The 18,331-nt window shown below is 55.7% G+C and overlaps 2 protein-coding genes across 10 annotated transcripts in view; one reads left to right on the top strand and one right to left on the bottom strand.

The window, feature by feature from the left end:
- CDH23 (cadherin related 23) overlaps window positions 1-18,331 on the top strand; it is a 418,948-nt gene that overhangs the window by 312,584 nt on the left and 88,033 nt on the right. For 6 of the 8 annotated variants that reach the window (XM_032256272.1, XM_032256266.1, XM_032256267.1 and 3 more), the window contains 4 exons: window positions 1,148-1,296; window positions 12,419-12,479; window positions 13,244-13,392; window positions 17,994-18,129. In XM_032256272.1, the coding sequence (XP_032112163.1) occupies window positions 1,148-1,296; window positions 12,419-12,479; window positions 13,244-13,392; window positions 17,994-18,129 (495 nt within the window). Of the gene's footprint in view, window positions 1-1,087; window positions 1,297-12,418; window positions 12,480-13,243; window positions 13,393-17,993; window positions 18,130-18,331 lie in introns of those variants that run through there. The other 2 variants (XR_004262173.1, XM_032256270.1) reach the window with 2 other exon arrangements.
- On the bottom strand, window positions 2,146-8,877 carry CUNH10orf105 (chromosome unknown C10orf105 homolog). 2 transcript variants are annotated; one of them, XM_032256283.1, is made up of 2 exons: window positions 8,082-8,877; window positions 2,146-4,784 (listed from the first exon to the last, which is right to left on the bottom strand). In XM_032256283.1, the coding sequence occupies exon 2, from the start codon at window positions 4,777-4,779 to the stop codon at window positions 4,378-4,380; it is 402 nt and encodes a 133-aa protein (XP_032112174.1). In that variant the 5' UTR covers window positions 4,780-4,784; window positions 8,082-8,877; the 3' UTR covers window positions 2,146-4,377. The 2 variants fall into 2 exon arrangements, with proteins under 2 accessions (XP_032112174.1, XP_032112173.1); XM_032256282.1 differs by having other exon boundaries at window positions 2,146-4,858; window positions 8,082-8,875.

Consider the following 18,331-nt stretch of genomic DNA (forward strand, 5'->3'; position numbering starts at 1 on the left):
CCCCACCTCCCCATCCTCCCCACCTCCCCATCCTCCCCACCTCCCCAGCCCTGGCAGAGTCCTGCTGGTAACTGGAGGGACAGAGTCTCCGGGTACCTGAGGCTTAGATCCCAAGCAAAGGCCGTGTCCCTGAATGCAGAGGGCACGTTTGTTTCACCTATCCAATATTTTATAAAGAATGACCATTAGTTGTGAATATTTTTAAATCAGGAGATTTTATTGAAAAGCTCAGAAGTTCAATTTCTCATGAGCAATCAGGAGATCTGGCATCCCTGGGCCCACATTCTTCCTGTCCGCTGTGGAGTGGAGGACAGCTGCCCCTCAAGGGCCCACCCAGGTGTTGGACCTGGGCGCTACGCCTGCCGCTCCTGACAGCTGTGGGCTTTTTGCTCTGAGTACCTGTATCTGCGTCCTAAATTTGCCATGACAAACTACCACAAACGTGGTGTCTTAAAACCACAGAAGTGTATTCTCTCTTGGTTCTGGAGGCCAGAGGTTAGAAATTAAACTGTGGGCAGGGTCATGCTTCCTCCAGAGGCTCTGGCGAGAATCGGTCCTTGACTCTGCTAGTTTCTGGAGTCGCTAGGCATTCCGTGGCTTGTGGCAGCATCAGTCCTGCCTCTGCCTCCATCTGCACATGGCCTCCTCTCTTTCTCAAACCTCCCTCTGCCTTTCTCTCATAAGGACACTTGCCATTGGATTTGTGGGCCACCCAGATCATCCAGGGTGATCAAGTCTCAAGATCCCTAATGTACATTTTCAAAGGCCCCTTTCCAAATAAATTAACCTTCACAGCTTCCCAGGGATTTAACATGGGTCTGTCTTTTTTGGGAGCCATCATTCAATCCACTTGAGTGCCTCAGTTACCTCCTCTGTAAAATGGGGATGACAGTAATAGTGCCTGCTTCATGGGGCTGCTGTGAGGACTGAAGGGGTTGGAAGAATGCCTGGCACACGGTGCTATCTAAGCATCAGACACTGTTGGTGGTATTCCTAAGCTAAAAAGGAAGTCGCCTTTGCAAAGGCTAAGGCGGGTGGGGCAGAACACAGCACCTCTCTGGCTGATGCCCAGGAGTGTGCAAAGGCGCAGGAAGTGTGCCCCTGTCTCAGGCAGCTGCTAACACCTGTCCTCCTTCAACTCCCACAGACAACGGCCCTGTAGGGAAGCGGCACACAGGCACAGCCACTGTGTTCGTCACCGTCCTGGATGTGAATGACAACCGGCCCATCTTTCTGCAGAGCAGCTATGAGGCCAGCGTCCCCGAGGACATCCCCGAAGGCCACAGCATCGTGCAGGCAGGTGGCCCGTGGCTCCTGGGCCAGGCGGTGGGCGGGGAGAGGTGGGGCCACACACAGCCCTGAGGGCATATGCTCAGTGGCACCAGGGGCGGAACCAGGCAAGTACCCAGGGTGGGTCTGCTGCTCTGGAAGGTGCTGTGGGGAAAGGGGAACCCAGGCACCCTCCCATCCCAGGGAGTGTAGGCCCCCAGGTTGCAGAGCTAAGGACAGGGCTCTGGCTCCCCACAAACAGAAAGAAGTCTTGGCCTCCCCCTCCACATCTCCCACCCCACCCAGAAGGGCCTTTCAGAGTAGGAGGGAGAAGGAGATGTCACAATTTCCCGGAAAGGAGTTGAGGAGCGAGCCAGGGCCCCCAGCAAGGCCCAGAACAGAGCTGCTTTCACAGCGCCCTTGGCCGAGGCTCCTCTCTCGGGAAGTAAACAGGCCCAAGAAGAAAGGGCTCCTTTGCCCAGGGAGCAGGCACAACAGCTCCGAGGCTCAGAGGGAGAGAGGGGAGGACCCTGAAAACGATCTAGGTGCCCCCCCACTCCTGCCTAGAGGCCTCAGTTGCTGGGTGGGGAGGGAGGCCCGGAATGAATGAGTCTCTTTACCAGCTATGGGGTTTCAAACTAGGAGGCTGAGCCAAACAGCAAATCTGGACCTGCTCACCGGGGCAGGCTCCCAGGCTTGGGAGGGGCAGAAGCGTGGGAGGCTGGCAATGCTCGCCTCCCTACATTGGGACCAGGAGGCGGGCAGGAAAGGGCTGGGGTGCAGGGAGCTGACTCCGAGAAACACAGAGAGCCAGAAAGCCCTGGGGATTTGAGAGAGTGTGGTGGCTGGCTCCAGAAGGAGAAGGAGAGGGTTCTCTCTATCAGGGCCTCAGCTGGTGAGGACTTGGAGCATACCCCCTGGCCTGGCACCTGAAACCCAATTGAGAGCCCCTCCCACTCCTGGGCTTTTCCTTCTTCAGGCCTCTAGGCAGCCTCATCCCCTACCCCAACCTCCAGGAAGAGAATGCTAGTGGCAAGCAGGGCCTGCTGGTGGGATGGATGGCTACAGGCTGAATCCAGCCTGGGATACGCAGGGAGGCCCCAGGGGAAGCAAACCAGGAAGAGATTACTGAGCCAGAAGGGAGGAAGGGACAAAACCCTGAGGGAGGAAGCCTGCCCCACTTTCTAAACCCAAGGGATCGGTTTCTATTTACACAATACCACTCATACTGAAATCCTCGAGCTCGTGAGTTAATATAGGGCAGCACTGATTTCTCCCCATTTCTCAGGGAGAAATGCAGTCTCAGGATGACTTCTCCGAGGTCCTCTAAGTTTCTTGTAAAGCCGGACTCACTTTTTGGGATCAGATTGGCTTAGAAGGAAGTAGCCTTTTCCAACAGGGTCTGCTTGGAGAGAAATCTATCTAGGGGCATCTCAGGGAAGATGGGGCTCTGTGTTGTGCCAGCTCCCACCAGACTCCTGCCTGAGAGGGCGGGGACACCCCCCGGCTGGGCCACTCTTCCCTCTGTACACAGAGGCCTCATACTTCTGTGCACAAAACTGGGGAGTCAAAGTGAGGGGTTGGACGAGGGCTGGCCCTCTGCAAGCTCCCAGGCTGGTAGGAAAGAGAAGACGTAGACAAGAAGGACTCATGCTGCCAAGAGAATGTTCCTTGTCCTCCCCAAGAGAGGTGGGAGAGAGTGGGGGTGGGTCCAGGCAGGAGGGCTTCACAGAGTGGGTGTGTGTGAAGCATAAGCCACAGTTGGGGTGACAGGTCGTTCAGTGTGCCTGGAGTTTTGGATCAAGATGATGCTAGAAAGATTTGTTGAAGCCTGATCACAGAGGGCACTGCGCCCTGGACTGGGGAGCTTTGGCTGTATCCATTTGACATTAGGGAGCCAGTGAAGGTTTTAGAGCTGCAGAGTGGCAAGCCACACAGCTCACTCCCTGGGAAGACTTGGCTGACTGCACTCCTTTCCCGGAAAGGAGTTGAGGAGAGAGCCAGGGGCAGTTTTGTGGCGGGATCCTTGTCGGCTGACTGCAGCAGGAGCGTGGCGGCCCAAGTCCTCCCTCTGCCCACCCTTCAAATTTGGGACCTGACCAAAGTGTTTCACCTTGGCCTTGTGGGGAGAGGTGAAGCAAGGGCTTGGGATTCTGAGAAGCCATCCTGGGGTGGGACTGCTTTGACAGGTAGTCAGCAAAGCACTCTCCAAAAACACAGATAGCATCCCTAAGTGTGGGCCGGGCCTGGGGCCCCACAGCTGTCCTGGAAAGGTCTGGACCATCCCACCCTCGGGGAAGCTGCCTCTTTCCCTGGGTGAGTTGTGGAGCCGCTGTGAGCTGTCCTCCTCCGAGCCCCGGTGGCGTCACCTCCAGCTGCTGGCAGTGTCCTTCCTCTTGATGCTCTGTCACAGCACCTGCCCTGGCCTCTGAAGGGAGCCTCCTCACCCATCCTCAGTCCTTTCCTGATTGATCCCAACTGGACTGGGTGAGTGCCCGGAAGAGGGGCCACCAAGACGGCTGCCAAGACTGTGCTTGGAGAACACCCGTTTGCCCCTCTTCCCAGCCAGGGCCAAGGCATCGGATCCCAGGAGGGAGGCAGTGCCCAGGAAACCCAAGAAAGGGAGCCTTGGCGTGTTGCCCCAGCACTGGGCCAGCACAGATAGCAGGGCAGTACCTTGGCTCTGGTGGAGGCTGAGCATTTCACTCTGCCAAAGGGAACCTTTGCCATTCGGCAACTTCCGCAAGCTGGGCTTTGGTACCTGGAGAGCAAGGCTTCTGTGGGGAGCGAGGGTGCTGCTTCTAGGAGGTGGTTATGAGCCCTAGGTTGTCCGCTGTGGAGCCTCAAGCCAAAGGCCCAGATGGCCACAAGTGCTCATCTCTTGACAGGAAATCTTCAGCAAGCAGCAGCTAGGGAGTCTGCAGAGAGGAAAGTGCTCTTCCGAGGACCATCTCTGGGAAAGGGCACTGGCCTGGGCATGCAGGGAGCTTCTGGAGGGGAGGTGGCCCAGGCTGCTTGGGCCACTGTCTTCTTGCAGCCTGCAGCACTGGTCTCTGTCTGAGGCAGGAGGATCTGCAGGACCTAGGGGGCATGTGTATGGACACCCCGTCACATCTTGGTCGATTCCGTGCGGTCGCAGTCGCCATGGCTGTCACCAGGGCCTGGCAGGTGCTGTCGAGGGGTGGTGGGCCGGCCATGACGGAAGCTGTTCAGGGAGAGGCGCAGCGAGCCCAGGCGCTTCCAGAGCCGGAGCTGGGGCTCACTGGGGCTCCCAGGGTGGTGGGGCATGCACTCACGAGCCCTGCGGCGGCTCGGGTCCAGCGCTACCGGCTTACAGAGTGTCATGAACAGCAGACAGGTGGCCAGCAGGAGGAAGATGCAGGCCAGGGCGATGAGCATGGGGAGGGGGCCGATTGCCTCTGCAAGGGTCCCGGGAGTGACAGGAGCTGAGAGAAAGGCGAGGGGGCTGATGGCTGGGGAGCTGGTGAGGCTGGGGCCCTCTGTGCTCATGGTTCCTGAAACAGCAACAGGACAGAAGCTGAAAGGCAGATCAGCCAGACCCAGGGCAGCGGGTGCGGGGGAGACTCACCTAGGGAACATGGATGGGGGCGAGGCAGTGTTAAACGGGACAGCATCATGGCCACATAACAGGTTAGGACAATGAAGCCCAGAGACATGACAAGCCTAAGTGCACAGACAGCTGAGCAGTGATGGAGCTGGGCCCAGGCTCAGGCCCTCTTCCTGCTCCACCCCCAGCCCATTGGCCAGGGAGACAAGAGGGTGGTGCCTGTCCACATCTCCAAATCAATCCTCATGAATCACCATAGGGTCTTAGGCCTGAAAACTTGGGATCAGCTCCATCAATAACTTGCTCTGTGGCCAGGAGCAAGTTATGGATGGTAGGAGGCTGCAGCTACCAGGGACCATAGCAGTTATCTAATGCCGAGGCTGCAAACTGGGGGCCCACTGATGTGTTTCGTTGGGTCCTTCCTGTGTTTTCATAAATTTAATTGTGAATATTTTCAAAATAATAACAGATTTCACAAAAATATCTGGATGCCTGACTTCTCTTGAAATGTCAGAATTTCACCATTGGCACTGGCCCACATTCCGGCCTCATATCTGTGTCTGGGGCTGAGCAGCTGCTGCCCGCCCCGTAGACAGAGGACCGACCTCCAGCTCCCTGCACTCCCTCACAGGCCCACCACACACCTTATTTCACCTGCCTGGCCCTGTGGGGATTCCTGTGGCTGCTTCCCAATGCAGTCCAACTTGCTCCTGTGGCAGGTAGGGAAACTGAGGCCCAAAGAGGGGATTTGGCATTAAGGTTTTAGAGCTGGGTAGTGACAAGCTGGAGCTCACTCCTTGGGAAGACTTGGCTGGCTGCATTGTGGGTCACAGCAGGGTGGGGTGGGCCAGCTTGGTGGTGGGAAGGCCAAGGCCACACTGTGAGCCAGTGGCCAAGTAAAGGCCAAAAGCAGGTCTCCTGACTCCTGGCCCCATGGCCTTGCCACCCCTCTGGCCCCTAGCCGTTTCTGGGCTCAGTGAGCTGCTCCAGGAACAGGTGGGAAATAAACCCACAGGGGGCTGACAAGTGGGGCTGGAACCCCCCCGTCAGGGACAGCATGCACCTGACAGGGCATTTCCGTTCCTGCTGAAGATTATCCCATGCGACACAATGCAGCAGGTGTCCTTGTCGATGGAAAACCAGGCTAAGCTTTTGGCTCAGTATGTGTGGGGTTGCGATAAAAATGCTCACAGAGCCTGGCCAGAAGCTAGAGCATGACCAGAGGGGACCCGGAGGAGCTGGCCCACCTGGAGAGCACTGGCTGGGCCCTCTCAAGGAAGTGGGGGGGGGCCTCAGCCCAGACCAGCGGTGCCGGTGCCAAGTGCAGGCCCAGTGTGGTCAGCTTTGTCAATTTCCCAGGAGAAGCCGGAAATCTGGATTTTTTTTTAGGCAAACATTCTAGACGTTTAAATGTTGGTAACAAATTCAAATTTGTTTAAGGAAAGAAAAGAGCAGTGGGGTGGGGGAGAACACAGCAAAGGCCAAATAAACTTGATTTCAAAATAATGTGAAATTAATTTTCAAATATTTGAAACACTAGACCAGCCGAAGAAAACACATAAGCAGAGGACGTCCAGCTTGCAGGTCAGCACATGTGATCGTTCAGTTCTACTAACGCGGACAAGAAGTCCCAGGGGTTCTGATAAAAAAAAAAAAATTCTGATTTCCCTTTGACTTTGGGGTCTTTCCTTTCCATGAGGCTGGGGGATGGCAGATTTTCCTCCTTCCCAGCTTGCAGCTTAGATAACAGTCCAGTTTCTAGCACAGAAGCGCAGGAGGAGGAAAAGCCTCAGGACACACCCAGGCTCTGCGTGTAGGCTGCAGAAAAACTCTGCCACAGGTAGTGGGGAGGGAAGCGGGCCACCCAGTCCCCCACCCGAGGGACTCCTGTCCCTGCCCCAAGCACTCACCAGCAGCCGCAGGACCTGACTCCTGGCTCCCCGCGCCCAGCCGACTGAGGGCAGGCAGAGCACCCCACCTCCCACCCACTCCCCACCACCACCCCTCCCAGCACTTCCAGGCAGAAAACGACCCCTCCCAGCACCCGGCTGGAAAGTGTGATGCCCGTCTAGCTGCCCAGGGCCTCCGCCTTTGCAGCATCAGTCCTAGGGAGCACTCTGGCTGGGCAGCTGTGCATGGGTTGGCCTTCCCTTGAGTCTGAGCAGGGAGGAGGGAGGGGCTGTGCCCACTGCCCACTCCCATGGGGAGAAAATCAGCCATCCCTCTACCCTACCCTGGGCAATGCTTGGCTGGGAGTAAGAAAAGGACAGTCTGAAATGGGAGATGCTTCAGTCCTGCTAGTTCTAATGTTATTTCAAGGCCTTCAAAGGAATCTGGAGACCCTTTTGGGCTAGCAAAGAGCATCCAGGCTTCAGGCCTTGGGATCTGCTTTAATAAAAAGATAAGTGAGGCCAGGTGTGTCAGCTCATGCCAGTAATCCCAGCCCTTTGGGAGGCCAAGATGGGAGGATCACTTGAGCCCAGGAGTTTGAGAACAGCCTGGGCAACATATGAGACCTCATTTCTTAAAAAAAAAAAAAAAAAAATTAGCCACGTGTTGCAGTATGTGCCTGTGGCCCCAGCTACTCAGGGGCTGAGGCAGAAAGATCATTTGAGCCCAAAAGTTTGAGGCTGCAGTGAGCTATGATCACACCATGCACTACAGCCTGAGCAACAGAGAAACACTGTGTCTCAAAAAAAAAAAAAAAAAAAAAAAAAAGGATAAGTGGAGTTGTAATTAGCATCTGAGTAGTTCCTGTGGCAACATGAGATTCCTAAGTGCTTGAAAACAACACAACACCCTTCCCAGAGCACAAGGCAAGTCCAGCTATCAGGCCGCTTGACACCCCCTACTGACTAACCAGCAAAGGCCAGCTAGTGCTGGGGGAGGGCACCTTGCCTAGACCAAGCCAAGAATCATCTGGAGGGCAGTTGAAGCCACTCCCTTCCCATTGGGGCCAGGGTGCGCCAGCAGGCCCTGCTCTGGACATATCTCTGCAAGCTCATTCTAGAACCTTCCTCTTCCCTTAGAGTGCCAGAGAGCAGGCCCTGCTGTGGGTAGAGAAGACTGCTGTGTGGCCTTGGACTGGTCCCTACCCCTTACTGGGCCTTGCTTCCCCTCTTTACAGAACCAGAGGACTGTCCAGGTCTGAGCACAGCCTCACATTCTCCCAGGAGTCCCCCAGCCAGGGTTCCCACCACTCATCCCTCTCCAAGCCTTCTCCTGTAGTCCCCCAAGCACTGACCTCAGAGCCAGCCCCCAGCCATCCGGAGCTCCGTGGAGAGGTCTTCTCTGCTGTGCAAGGGAGTCCCGAAGAGCCTGTGACCCCAGCCCTGCCCGGGCTCTGCTGTGCCCTGCAGCCCACGGGCAGAGTGGCCTCCCCGTCACTCCCCAGCTGGACCTGGCTTTGTCTGGAAGAGTTGGGGCCCTGTCTTGGGGGAGGGAGGGGATAGCTAAGGGAGTGGGGACGGCAGCTGGGTTGGGAAGAGGCAGAGGGGAGCTGTCCAGAGGTGCAGGGATGCCCCCCAGCCTTCCCACCTCCTCGCTCCAGCCTGTCTCCTCGGAGCCCTCTCAGGGGTGGGGGACTGGGGAGACGCAGGGGGAGGGTTTGACTGCCTCTGCCTTCCCATGGCGCTCACCTTCCCCTGTTGGAAGTTTGAATGGTATGGTCGGCGGCAGCCAGCGGGTCACTATTCAGTGCCTGCCAGCCGACAGGTTACCCGGGAGAGGGGCTACAAACCGCGATGGGAGGGGAGCAGGCAGAGTGCTGGGCCCTGGCAGCCCCTGAGGCTCCTCCTGCAGCGTCCCTGGGCTCCGCTCCTTCCAGGCTTTTCCCTCAGCTTCTAGAAAAGCACCTTCCTTTTGAAGGTGTCTGGCTACAGAAGCGAGGGGTGAGAGGCATCTTCAAAGGTCAGGGGGATCCCAGAGCAGAAAGCACAGGACTGAGGGACCGCCAAGGCCATGCTCCCCACAGTGTGGGGGGCCACGGAGAGACCTCCACTGGGGGCTCTTTCCAAACCCCCCCCAGCGCGCGCGCACACACACACACACACACACTCTCTCTCTCTCTCTCTCTCTCTTTCTCTCTCTCTCTCTCTCTTTCTCCCCCCCTTGCCTTCTTTCTTCTTCCCTGGCAACCAGCCGCCTACTTAGGAGCCCAGGTCTTCAGCAGCCTCCCCACCAGGGACCTCCAAGCTCCCAGAAGTGCAACTCAAGATGGGAGTCATGGCTTTGTCCAAGACCTGAGCCTTGGACCCATTCCCTTTGTTGAATCCCCAGTTTCTGGTTTTTGGCTTTTCCCTCCTACGCTTGCCCACAAAAAGAGGCACTGTCTGCCAACCCCAAAATGGACAGGAGCTTTCCTATGTGCTGTTAAAGCTGGAGAGATCCTCAGGGTTATCTGACTCAGCCCCCTCTTGTCTCAGATGACCAAACTGGGGCCCAGAGAGGTGTGACCTGCCGAGGGGCACCCAGCAAGTGAGTGTTGGGGGCCTTGGTGTTTCCCCTCTGCCGCGTGGGCAGGGGCAGGCATACAGTGTAGGCACAGCATCTGACCCAAAGGCATCTCCAATGCCCAGAGCCCCCACTGAGATTCCTGCGCCTTCCATCACAGCCTTCACTGCCCTCATTTTCCTTAACTTCCTCTTCTGAAACCAGCCGAACCCTTCATCTGTGGCCCCCATTCCTCCTGAGATGGCAGAAGGCAAAGCTTCCAGGGTGGTGCAGGCTGCTGGGGCAGGGAGGTGTCGAGGAAATCTCACCATGGATAGACACGCAAGGGTGTGCTCTGGGCAGTGTGCCCTCTTCCCTGTCCTGAGCCTTTCCAGATCTGGACAGTTGAAGCACCCCATTACATCCCTCCACCTTCCAGCTCCTAAGATTTCTCCGGGAATGGGGAGAGAAAGAACTGCACGGCAAGGGGCAACCCGGTCATCCCCAACTCTGGCATAAATCAAGAGGGCTTCTTGGAGAAGGTGGTATCACTCATGTCAACCTTCACTACCCATCCCTGTGCCAGGTACCAGCCAAGATGCTTAGCAGGATGACTTCTAATCTTCCCCTCAACCCTGCATCATCATTGTACACAGTCTAGTGATGAGGAAACTGAGGCCCCGGGGGCTAAAGTACTTGTCTGTGGTGCCACAGAGAGTAAGTGACAAAACCTAAATTCACACTTGGGCGTGCCTGACCCAGAGCCCTTGTTCCTTTTGCTCCAACATACTTGTCCTCCTCCCCACCATCAATGTGCTCGTCAGTCTTTAGACGTGCTTAACGCAGTGCCCGGATGTCCATTGAGTCCGACCAGGCCAGCACCTGCTGCAGGCTCCTCATTGTCCCTCCACACCGCCACGTCTGTGCTCCCCGTTCTGCGGAGGCATCAGTGCTGCTGATTGAGGCCGTCATTCCACTCTTCAGCCACAGCCCTCTGCTGTCCCTGCATGAGCCCTTCACTCCAGACTGGAGTCCCAGTTCCTTCCTCAGTCTCCCCAGCCGTCTCTATCTCAGCTTACACTGTTTCCCAGCACAAATGTTCTTCCCACCCCTCTCTGCTAAGCTAGGCTCTTCCCATCCTTCCAAACCCAGCTCCCTGCTTTGGAAACCTTCAGCCAATCCTGCCCTCACTGCTTTCTTGATCTTTGCCAGCAGGAACCCATCCCCATCTTCTCTGCTGTTTTGTCCAGTGAGCAAAGATAGGAAAGCCTGTATTAGGGATTTGGGTGGCAAGAAAAATAATCCATTCTGTATTATCTTAGACAGGGCCAGACATGGTGGCTGATGCCTGTAATCCCAGCACTTTGGGAAGCCAAGGCATTAGGATTGCTTGAGCCCAGGAGTTCGAGACCAACCTGGGCAATATAGCAAGACCCCATCTTTACAAAAAAATAATAATAACCTAGGCGAAAGGAGAAGTGTGCTGGAGCAATACTGGGATACCCCAAAGGTTCAGAGGAAAAGTCCAACAGGGAGAGAGGCAGAGCTGGGCTCCTGGAATAACTGGGCCCAGGGAAACAGTGCTGGGTGTTGCATGAGCCCTTCATTCCTGCTCACTGAGCGTTCCCTACTTCCTCTCCCTGGAGCTCTGCATCTAAGTCGCTCACATATTTGACCCTACTGTGTGCCAGGATTGTTGTTCCAGAGACCAGGGATATGACAGTGCACAAAGCCCTTTCTTCCTGTGGGGATATAGGCGATAAACAAAGGTAGAGTGTATCAGAGGGTGATGGGGGTTAGGGAAGGCCAGGACATTGGAGTGGGGGCTATAACTCCATATGCAGTCCTCAGGGAGGGTCTTAGGAGGAGATATTTGATCAAAGACCTGAGGGAAATGAGGGCATGAACACACAAATATCTATAGGGAGAGCTTGCTGGGAAACAGCCAGGGCAGAAGCCGTGAGCCCAGCACATGCTTGGTGTTCAAGAAACAGCCAGGAGACCAGTGAGCTAGGGCAGTCAGGAGGAAAGAGTGGTGGGCGGTGGGGCCCGGGGGTGGGCAGGAGAGGGCGGTTGATATTCCCACATCTTACTGCTAGAAAGACTGACTCACTCTCTCTGGGCCCAAGGTCAGCAATCCCAGAGAAGGATGCGATTGGCTCAGCTTTGATCAGGCACCCAGTCCTGGACCAATTTCCTCTGGCCATCTTGTTGGGGTCAGGAAGAACACGGCAGCTTCCGTGCATACCACAGGACTGAAGTGAGAGGTGGTGAGACAGGGAGGGGCAGACCCAGAAGAAGTGGGAGAGCCCAGGGCCTTCCTAAGCAATTCACCACGGATCATCAGGACCACATGTCATGGGAGGCTCCCCGCCTCTCTCCACACTGCCCCGGGGGGTGTTTGTTCTCCGCCTGCTTCGGATGGGCAGTGGGTAAAGTAGGTATTCAGTTCTGGGCTTGACAGGACTCACACTGGGGTCAGCTATAGTTCTGCCAATAGCCTCAAGACTGGACTCCTTGTACAAAGGGCTGAGCACTAGGCAGTGTCTCAGAGTGACAACGACATCCCTCACACACAAGCCCCACCAGAGACGACGCATAAACACATAAGCCTGAGGCACAGCCTTGCCTGCCAGGCCGATTTGAAGCTAGACCGGGGTGACCGAGTGTGTGAATGAAGTGAATGTTACGTGTACAGTGTCGGGCTGGGACCCAGTGTGGCTAGAATAGCTTCAGGCCAAGGAAATGCGGACAGAGGCAACCATGCAGTCCAACCACTGTGGGAGAGGCTCCTGGGCTGGGAGAGGCTGCCGGGTAGGGAATGTGGAGGACGGGACAGCCGGAGTGAGCCTGGACCTAGCGAGCTGCGGTGCCATCTTTCACCTTCTCCGTCCTCCTTGTGAACCTGGAGGAGGATCGGGGCAGAGCTGGCACTGGACAGGACCGCAGGGGCCATCAGCAGTTGGACATCCTCGTGGGGATGGGACACACACGTCCCCTTGTCTCCCACACCCCCAGCCTCTGTGGGAGACAGCAGGTTTTGGCAGGATGGGGTTGGATACGTGAAGGGAAGGGAAGGGCTCCAAAAACCTCTTCTCCCACTGCTGGGTTGGAGTCAAGAAGTAACTCCAGTGTCTCCTTCTCCCTCAGCTGAAAGCCACGGACGCGGATGAAGGCGAGTTTGGGCGTGTATGGTACCGCATCCTCCACGGTAAGTGGCGCTACCCTAGCATGGGGGGGCAGCCCTCCTGCCCGGGGGAGGGCAGAGCTTCTCTAGGCTGCCAAAGGTCTGGGAGATGAGGCCAAGAAAACCCCAGGACTATACACATGGGCGAGGCCAGAAGGAGGAAACAGGGACATTCTCCAGTATTCACACCAGGTAGCTGAGGGGGTTGGCTTTTAGTTCCTGTGTTCCTGAAGTCCCTGGTGTCCTGCAGAGCTTCTCAAAGCCATGGCCCTGGCAGAGAGGGCCCTAGCAGCCCCCAGCAGCATGCTCCTTAGGTACTGGGTCCCATTGGTTCAACCAGAATCTGGTGCCCGTCCCTGAAGCAATCACTATGGCCAGAGAAAAAAATATGCTGATCTACCAACTTCTTGAATCAGGGGTAAAGTCACTACCCACAGATGTTATGGACTGAGTGTAGAGGAGAGTGCATCCCCGAAGGAAAATCAGGGTGCTGTGCCCAGAAGACGAGGGAATGAGTCCTGGACCAGCCCAGAGACACCCACTGAGTCCTAGATCCAGCCAGTCATGGAGAATTTGGTTCAGTCACTCTTTTTGGAGTGCCCCAGGTTCTTCTGAAATATTAACAAGGCCTCACACTGCCCACATCTGTGGGTATAGGGGTCAAGGAAGACACCACCCTCCCCACAAGGAGGGAACAGGTGAATTTCTGCCCCCAACCATGGGAGGCCAGCACAGCAGGAGACTTCTGGGCAAGGTTGGTGTTCCAGGGGGTCTGTCCCTCCACACAGGTAACCAGGGCAACAACTTCCGGATCCACGTCAGCAACGGGCTCCTGATGCGAGGGCCCCGGCCCCTGGACCGGGAGCAGAACTCATCCCACGTGCTAATAGTGGAGGCCTACAACCACGACCTGGGCCCCATGCGGAGCTCCGTCAGGGTGAGGCTAGGGGCGGGCTAGGGTGCTGACCTCAAGACAGGGCCAAGCCCACAGCTAGAACAGAGAAGGCCATTAGTTGGCACCTGGTGCAGGCAGGGCCACCACCAGTTTACGTGCAGAATGACATCTGAGGCTAAGGGTTTGGTGACAGGTGCCCAGCCTGGAACTTGGACTTGTCATTTTGCTCTGAGCCTGTTTCTCCAGCTGTGGAAAGGAGTCAGTGATACTGATGTCTGTCCCAAGGGATGAGAGAGGTGTCCTTACTGTACTCACCCCTGAATCCACAGAGCTCTCTAGGATAAGTCAAGGAGATCTTACTTGGGTAATCTTGGAGGTGCAGATGCTAACCTCATTTTACGGATGAGGAAACTGAGGCACAGAGAAGTTGCTAGTAATAGAATCAGGACTGGAGCCCCTGTCTTCTGAGTCCAAGTTCAGTGCCCTTTCCAAGGGAAGTGACCCTGACATATTCCAGTCACCTCTCTCAGCTGCCCCATCAAATGTATTCTTTTCTGCCCACCCTTACCTGTGCAGCCAAAATCAAATCACCCATAGTCCTCCTGAATGGTTGAAAATATACAGACACATGTTCCCACTGGTTGTGTTATATGCACTACCACCAGCAGCAGGGGTATGACTTAAGATGAATGAGATGGCCTCTCAAGGCTGCCTCACCCCCCAACACCTCAGCAGCCCCCAGCCCCTTCCCCTAAACCAGTGGGAAGTGAGTCAGACCCTAGACGTCAGGAGTAGGAGGGAGATGGGAAGAGTCAGACAGAGTAAGCAGGGACTTTCACCCAGAACTGAGCCTGCTGAACCGCTCCTCTTATCAGCCCCATCTCCACCCCCTGCTTGCCCCAGGCTGGAAACAGTGAGCGGTGGTCACCAGGTACTCACGATCACAGTCACGATTTCACATGACCTTGCAGGGGCTGTGCTGGGGTGGGTGACTCAGCCCTGACCCCGCTTCTGCCGACACCCCCCCGGCTTTGGCCCAGGAAGAGCTGGGAAGAGACACCTGGGTCTTTACAACTACGCCGAGTGAGACCTGCCCTGTGGAAATGGCTGAAGGGGTCAGATCCCCTGGTTCTTATTGGGCCCTGGTGACAGAGACTCAGACACTGTGACCTGGACATGCACACAGCCACGCTGGCCTGCATGACTGTGAATCTCATTCGTGGGCTGGTCAGTGTGCCCTATCAGAGCCTGCCTTGCGTGGGGCCCACTTCAGGCCACAGAGTGACTGATGTCAGCAAAGCTGGGGTTAGGTCCCTACACTTTGGGCTTCCTAACCACAGCCCTCCATGTGGCCCCTTTGCACCCCGCTCCCTCCCCTAGGCGTGGCGGGCACCTGCCTCTAGGGTCTGCTCCCATCAGTGCCTCAGCTTCGTGGCTGCAAACCGCTTTTAGCCACAAACCTTCTGTTTAAACAAAGTGATATGCAGCAACCCAGGGTACGGTATAAAACAGATCGAAGCTAGACTGTGACAATCAGTGCAGGGGTGGGGTTCCCAGAGCCACACCTGCTCAGCTACCTCCCTCCAGCCCCTGTCTCCGTGAACCCTGAGGAATAATAAACCCTCACACATGCCTGAGATTTTTCTAAATGCCTCATGTACTTTAACCCCTGTAACCCATAATAGCCCTATGAAGTAGGCACTGTTAATACCCCCATTTTACAGATGACAAGGTTGAGGCAAAGAGGAATTAGCCTACCTGTTCAGGGTCACTTAGCGGTTAGGGTAGAACCAGGCGTCATGCCCACGCAGCCAGCTCGAGCCTGTCCCCTTCCCCCGTACACCCTGCTGCCTCACATAAGCCTCTGCAGAGCCCAATCAGAAACCACTGACTCATCCCCACAGGGTAATTTCAAGGTGAGAATTTGGGGGCTGGCCTCTGGGGCAGGAGCTTGGTGATGCTGCAGTACATAGCCCCTACACCTATGAGCCCCAGGAGAGCTGGGGACCTTGCTGCAGGCAACATGGGGACCCTGACTTTCCCCTAGACTCATTTTCCCAGCAGCAGGAGAGGCAGCTTGCAGGAGCCATCCACATTCTCCAGTTCCTGCAGAGACTGGGAACAGCCCCCAGCGAGGGGCAGAGGAGTACAGAGTGAGACAGTCCCCATAGACACTGGGTATCTGAGGGTGTACGCGGCACATACACACGCACACATGCCCACATACACACACCTCCTCTCCCTGTCCTCTTAACCACTACACCCCATTTTACAGATGAGGAAAGTGAGGCACAGCACTGGACAGAAAGCAGGTCTAGTTCTCCAGGAAGCCCAGTAGCTCCCACTTGCTCAGCAAGAACCTGACAGACCTCTGCTTCCTGTACATCTGTGCCTTTCAAGTTTGCAAGCCATCTTGTCTCCTCCTATCTCTGCTGCTAAAAACAAGACTGAAACCAACCAGAGGATGGTGGCATGTAGCCAGACTCATGGAGGACAGGCCCTACCCTGGCTCCGCACCACCTCTCATCTTGTCGTTTCACTGTCAGCCTGGCCCTGTTTTTTCCCCGTAACCCTTGGTGTTGAGGTCATTTGGACAAGCAAATTCAGGAAGGAGAAGGCTCACAGTTTTGAAAGAGGAGGGGTTAGTTTCTGTTGACAGAAAAAGAGTTCCCGAAATTCGTCCATGCAAATTCCTCCCGCACCCACCCTACCCAGGATCTCCCCAGCCAAATTCTGAGTGAAGCCAAATTTAGAAGGTTCCAGGCTGTGAGCAGCTGTGCTCTGGAGTAGACATGTTAGTTTGCATAGTGGGTTCTGGGTGTCTGGACATGAAAATTCTAATGATGCAGCAGAGCTGTGGTGGCCTAAAAGCAGTGATGCAGAGAAACTTTTACCCTCATATGCCTCTCCACCCCCAGCCCTGCCACCCTCTCCACCCTAGAGTCCTCCACTGGTCAGGTGCTGTTTTTGGCTTCTACCAGCCAGAAGCTCCGTCACTTTTCTCCAGCTGATTCCTAGCTAATCCCCAAAGAGAAAGCAGGGCTGATCCCAGAGGCAGTGACCATATGCCAGACACACAAACCCCTGCTGCATGTGCCACCAGCCCCTCCCTTAGTGCTGGTGACCACATGCAAAGTCTGTATGGAGTGCCACGGCCCCTTCCCCATTTGCTCCCCTCTCCACTCTGCTGGCCAATTTCTGCTGGCCTTGGCTGTTTGGCTGGGAAGAGGGTGCCTCTACTGTTCTGGGGCCAACTCACCCCAGCATAGAGCAAAGAGCTAAAAGCTAAAACTCCTGGGCTCAAACAATCCTCCCGCGTCAGCCTCCCTAGTAACTGAGACTACAGATGTATGTCACCACCCCCAGTTAATTTTTTTTTAGAGACAGAGTCCCACTATGTTCCCCAGGCTGGCCTCGAACTCCTGGGCTCAAGGGATCCTCCTGCCTCCACCTCCCTAGTAGCTGGGACTACAGGTGCATACCTGTAGTCCATCTAATTTTTTTGTATTTTTTGTAGAGACAGAGTCTCACTACATTGTCCAGGCTGATCTCAAACTCCTCGGCTCAAGCAATCCTCCCGCCTTAGTCTCCCAAATATCTGGGATTACAGGCAAGAGCCACCCTGCCTGGCCTCCATAAACACCTTTTAAACTGTATTACATTCATGATGCTCAATACACCTATTGATTAAAGAGAACTTAGAAAGTGCTGGTAAGTGGTGAGGAAAATGATGCATAATTGCCCAATTCAGAAACAGCTACTACCTTGGGTGGGGGCCTCAGAAGCAAACCCTGAGGCAAGGATTGGTATGAAAGTAATGTGTAAGTCCATAGGAAAAGGTAGAATGGGGTGCAACCAGCAAGGAAAAACAGCCAGCAAAGCGTCAAGGAGGGAGCTAGGCCTCTGTCCCCTAGGGAGCCCTACAGTGTCCCCTCACTGCCCCAAACAGGCCAAGGAAGCTGGAGTCTTGGCTTTCCACGCCCATCAATGATTGGCTCAGGGCTGCCCTAGGGGATGGACATTCCCAGGCATTTCTGCTCCCTGGGCTGGTTTCCAGCAGCCCGGGAGTGGGTGCAGTGGGGTGGGGTTGGTCTTCCCCAAAGAGCTTTCGGGGCTGGGGGCTGGCTGTGAGAAGGTACACAAGAATCATAGAGTCCTGAGCAGTGACACTTTCTACTACAGCTGCCATTGTGTTTTAACCTCTATTCTCCTAGATAGATTTTGATATTTGATTGGGGTCACTTTGAATTTTTTCAAGAACTTTTGCAGGCTCATTTTGTCTTCATAACAGCCTTAGGAGTGGCATGGAGTGTGAATTCTTATCTTAATATTACCACTTCATAGCTGGAAAGCTGGTGGCCCCAAAGAGTCACTAATTAGTCAGGCATTCCCACACGTTAGTCAGAGAGCTGAGAGCAAGATGAGGTTCACTCCGAAGCAAGTACTGTCTCAGCAGCTGCCACACGCCAGGTGCTGGGCAAGGTGATAGGACACAGTGACCCACCAGACAGGCCCGGGGCCTGAGGGAGCTTACAGCGGGCCCAGGAGAGTGGCGACCGCACAGGCCAGCCATAGTGGGCCCAGCCTGGGCTTCCCAGCCTCCGCCCTGCCCTGACTTTGCACACCTTGCCCGGCTCCTGTAGGTGATTGTGTACGTGGAGGACATCAACGATGAGGCCCCCGTGTTCACACAGCAGCAGTACAGCCGTCTGGGGCTTCGAGAGACCGCAGGCATTGGAACGTCAGTCATCGTGGTCCGAGCCACAGACCGAGACTCTGGTGAGGCTGGCAGGAGGAAACGGGGGTCCCAATGCTCAGAGCAAACCTCCCCAGCTCACCCAGCCCCTCCTGCGGGACCTCCATCCCTGATGCTTCAGGCCCCCCTGTTAGCCATGCCCAGGCCAGGGAGGGGCTGCTGGGATGGGCTCGATCACTTCCCACCAGATGCCCAAGCCTGAGACGGTTAGAGTCAGCGAAAGTT

Source organism: Sapajus apella, unplaced genomic scaffold (assembly GCF_009761245.1).
Source record: "Sapajus apella isolate SASKATOON/1434 unplaced genomic scaffold, GSC_monkey_1.0 scaffold94, whole genome shotgun sequence".
NCBI lineage: Eukaryota > Metazoa > Chordata > Mammalia > Primates > Cebidae > Sapajus > Sapajus apella.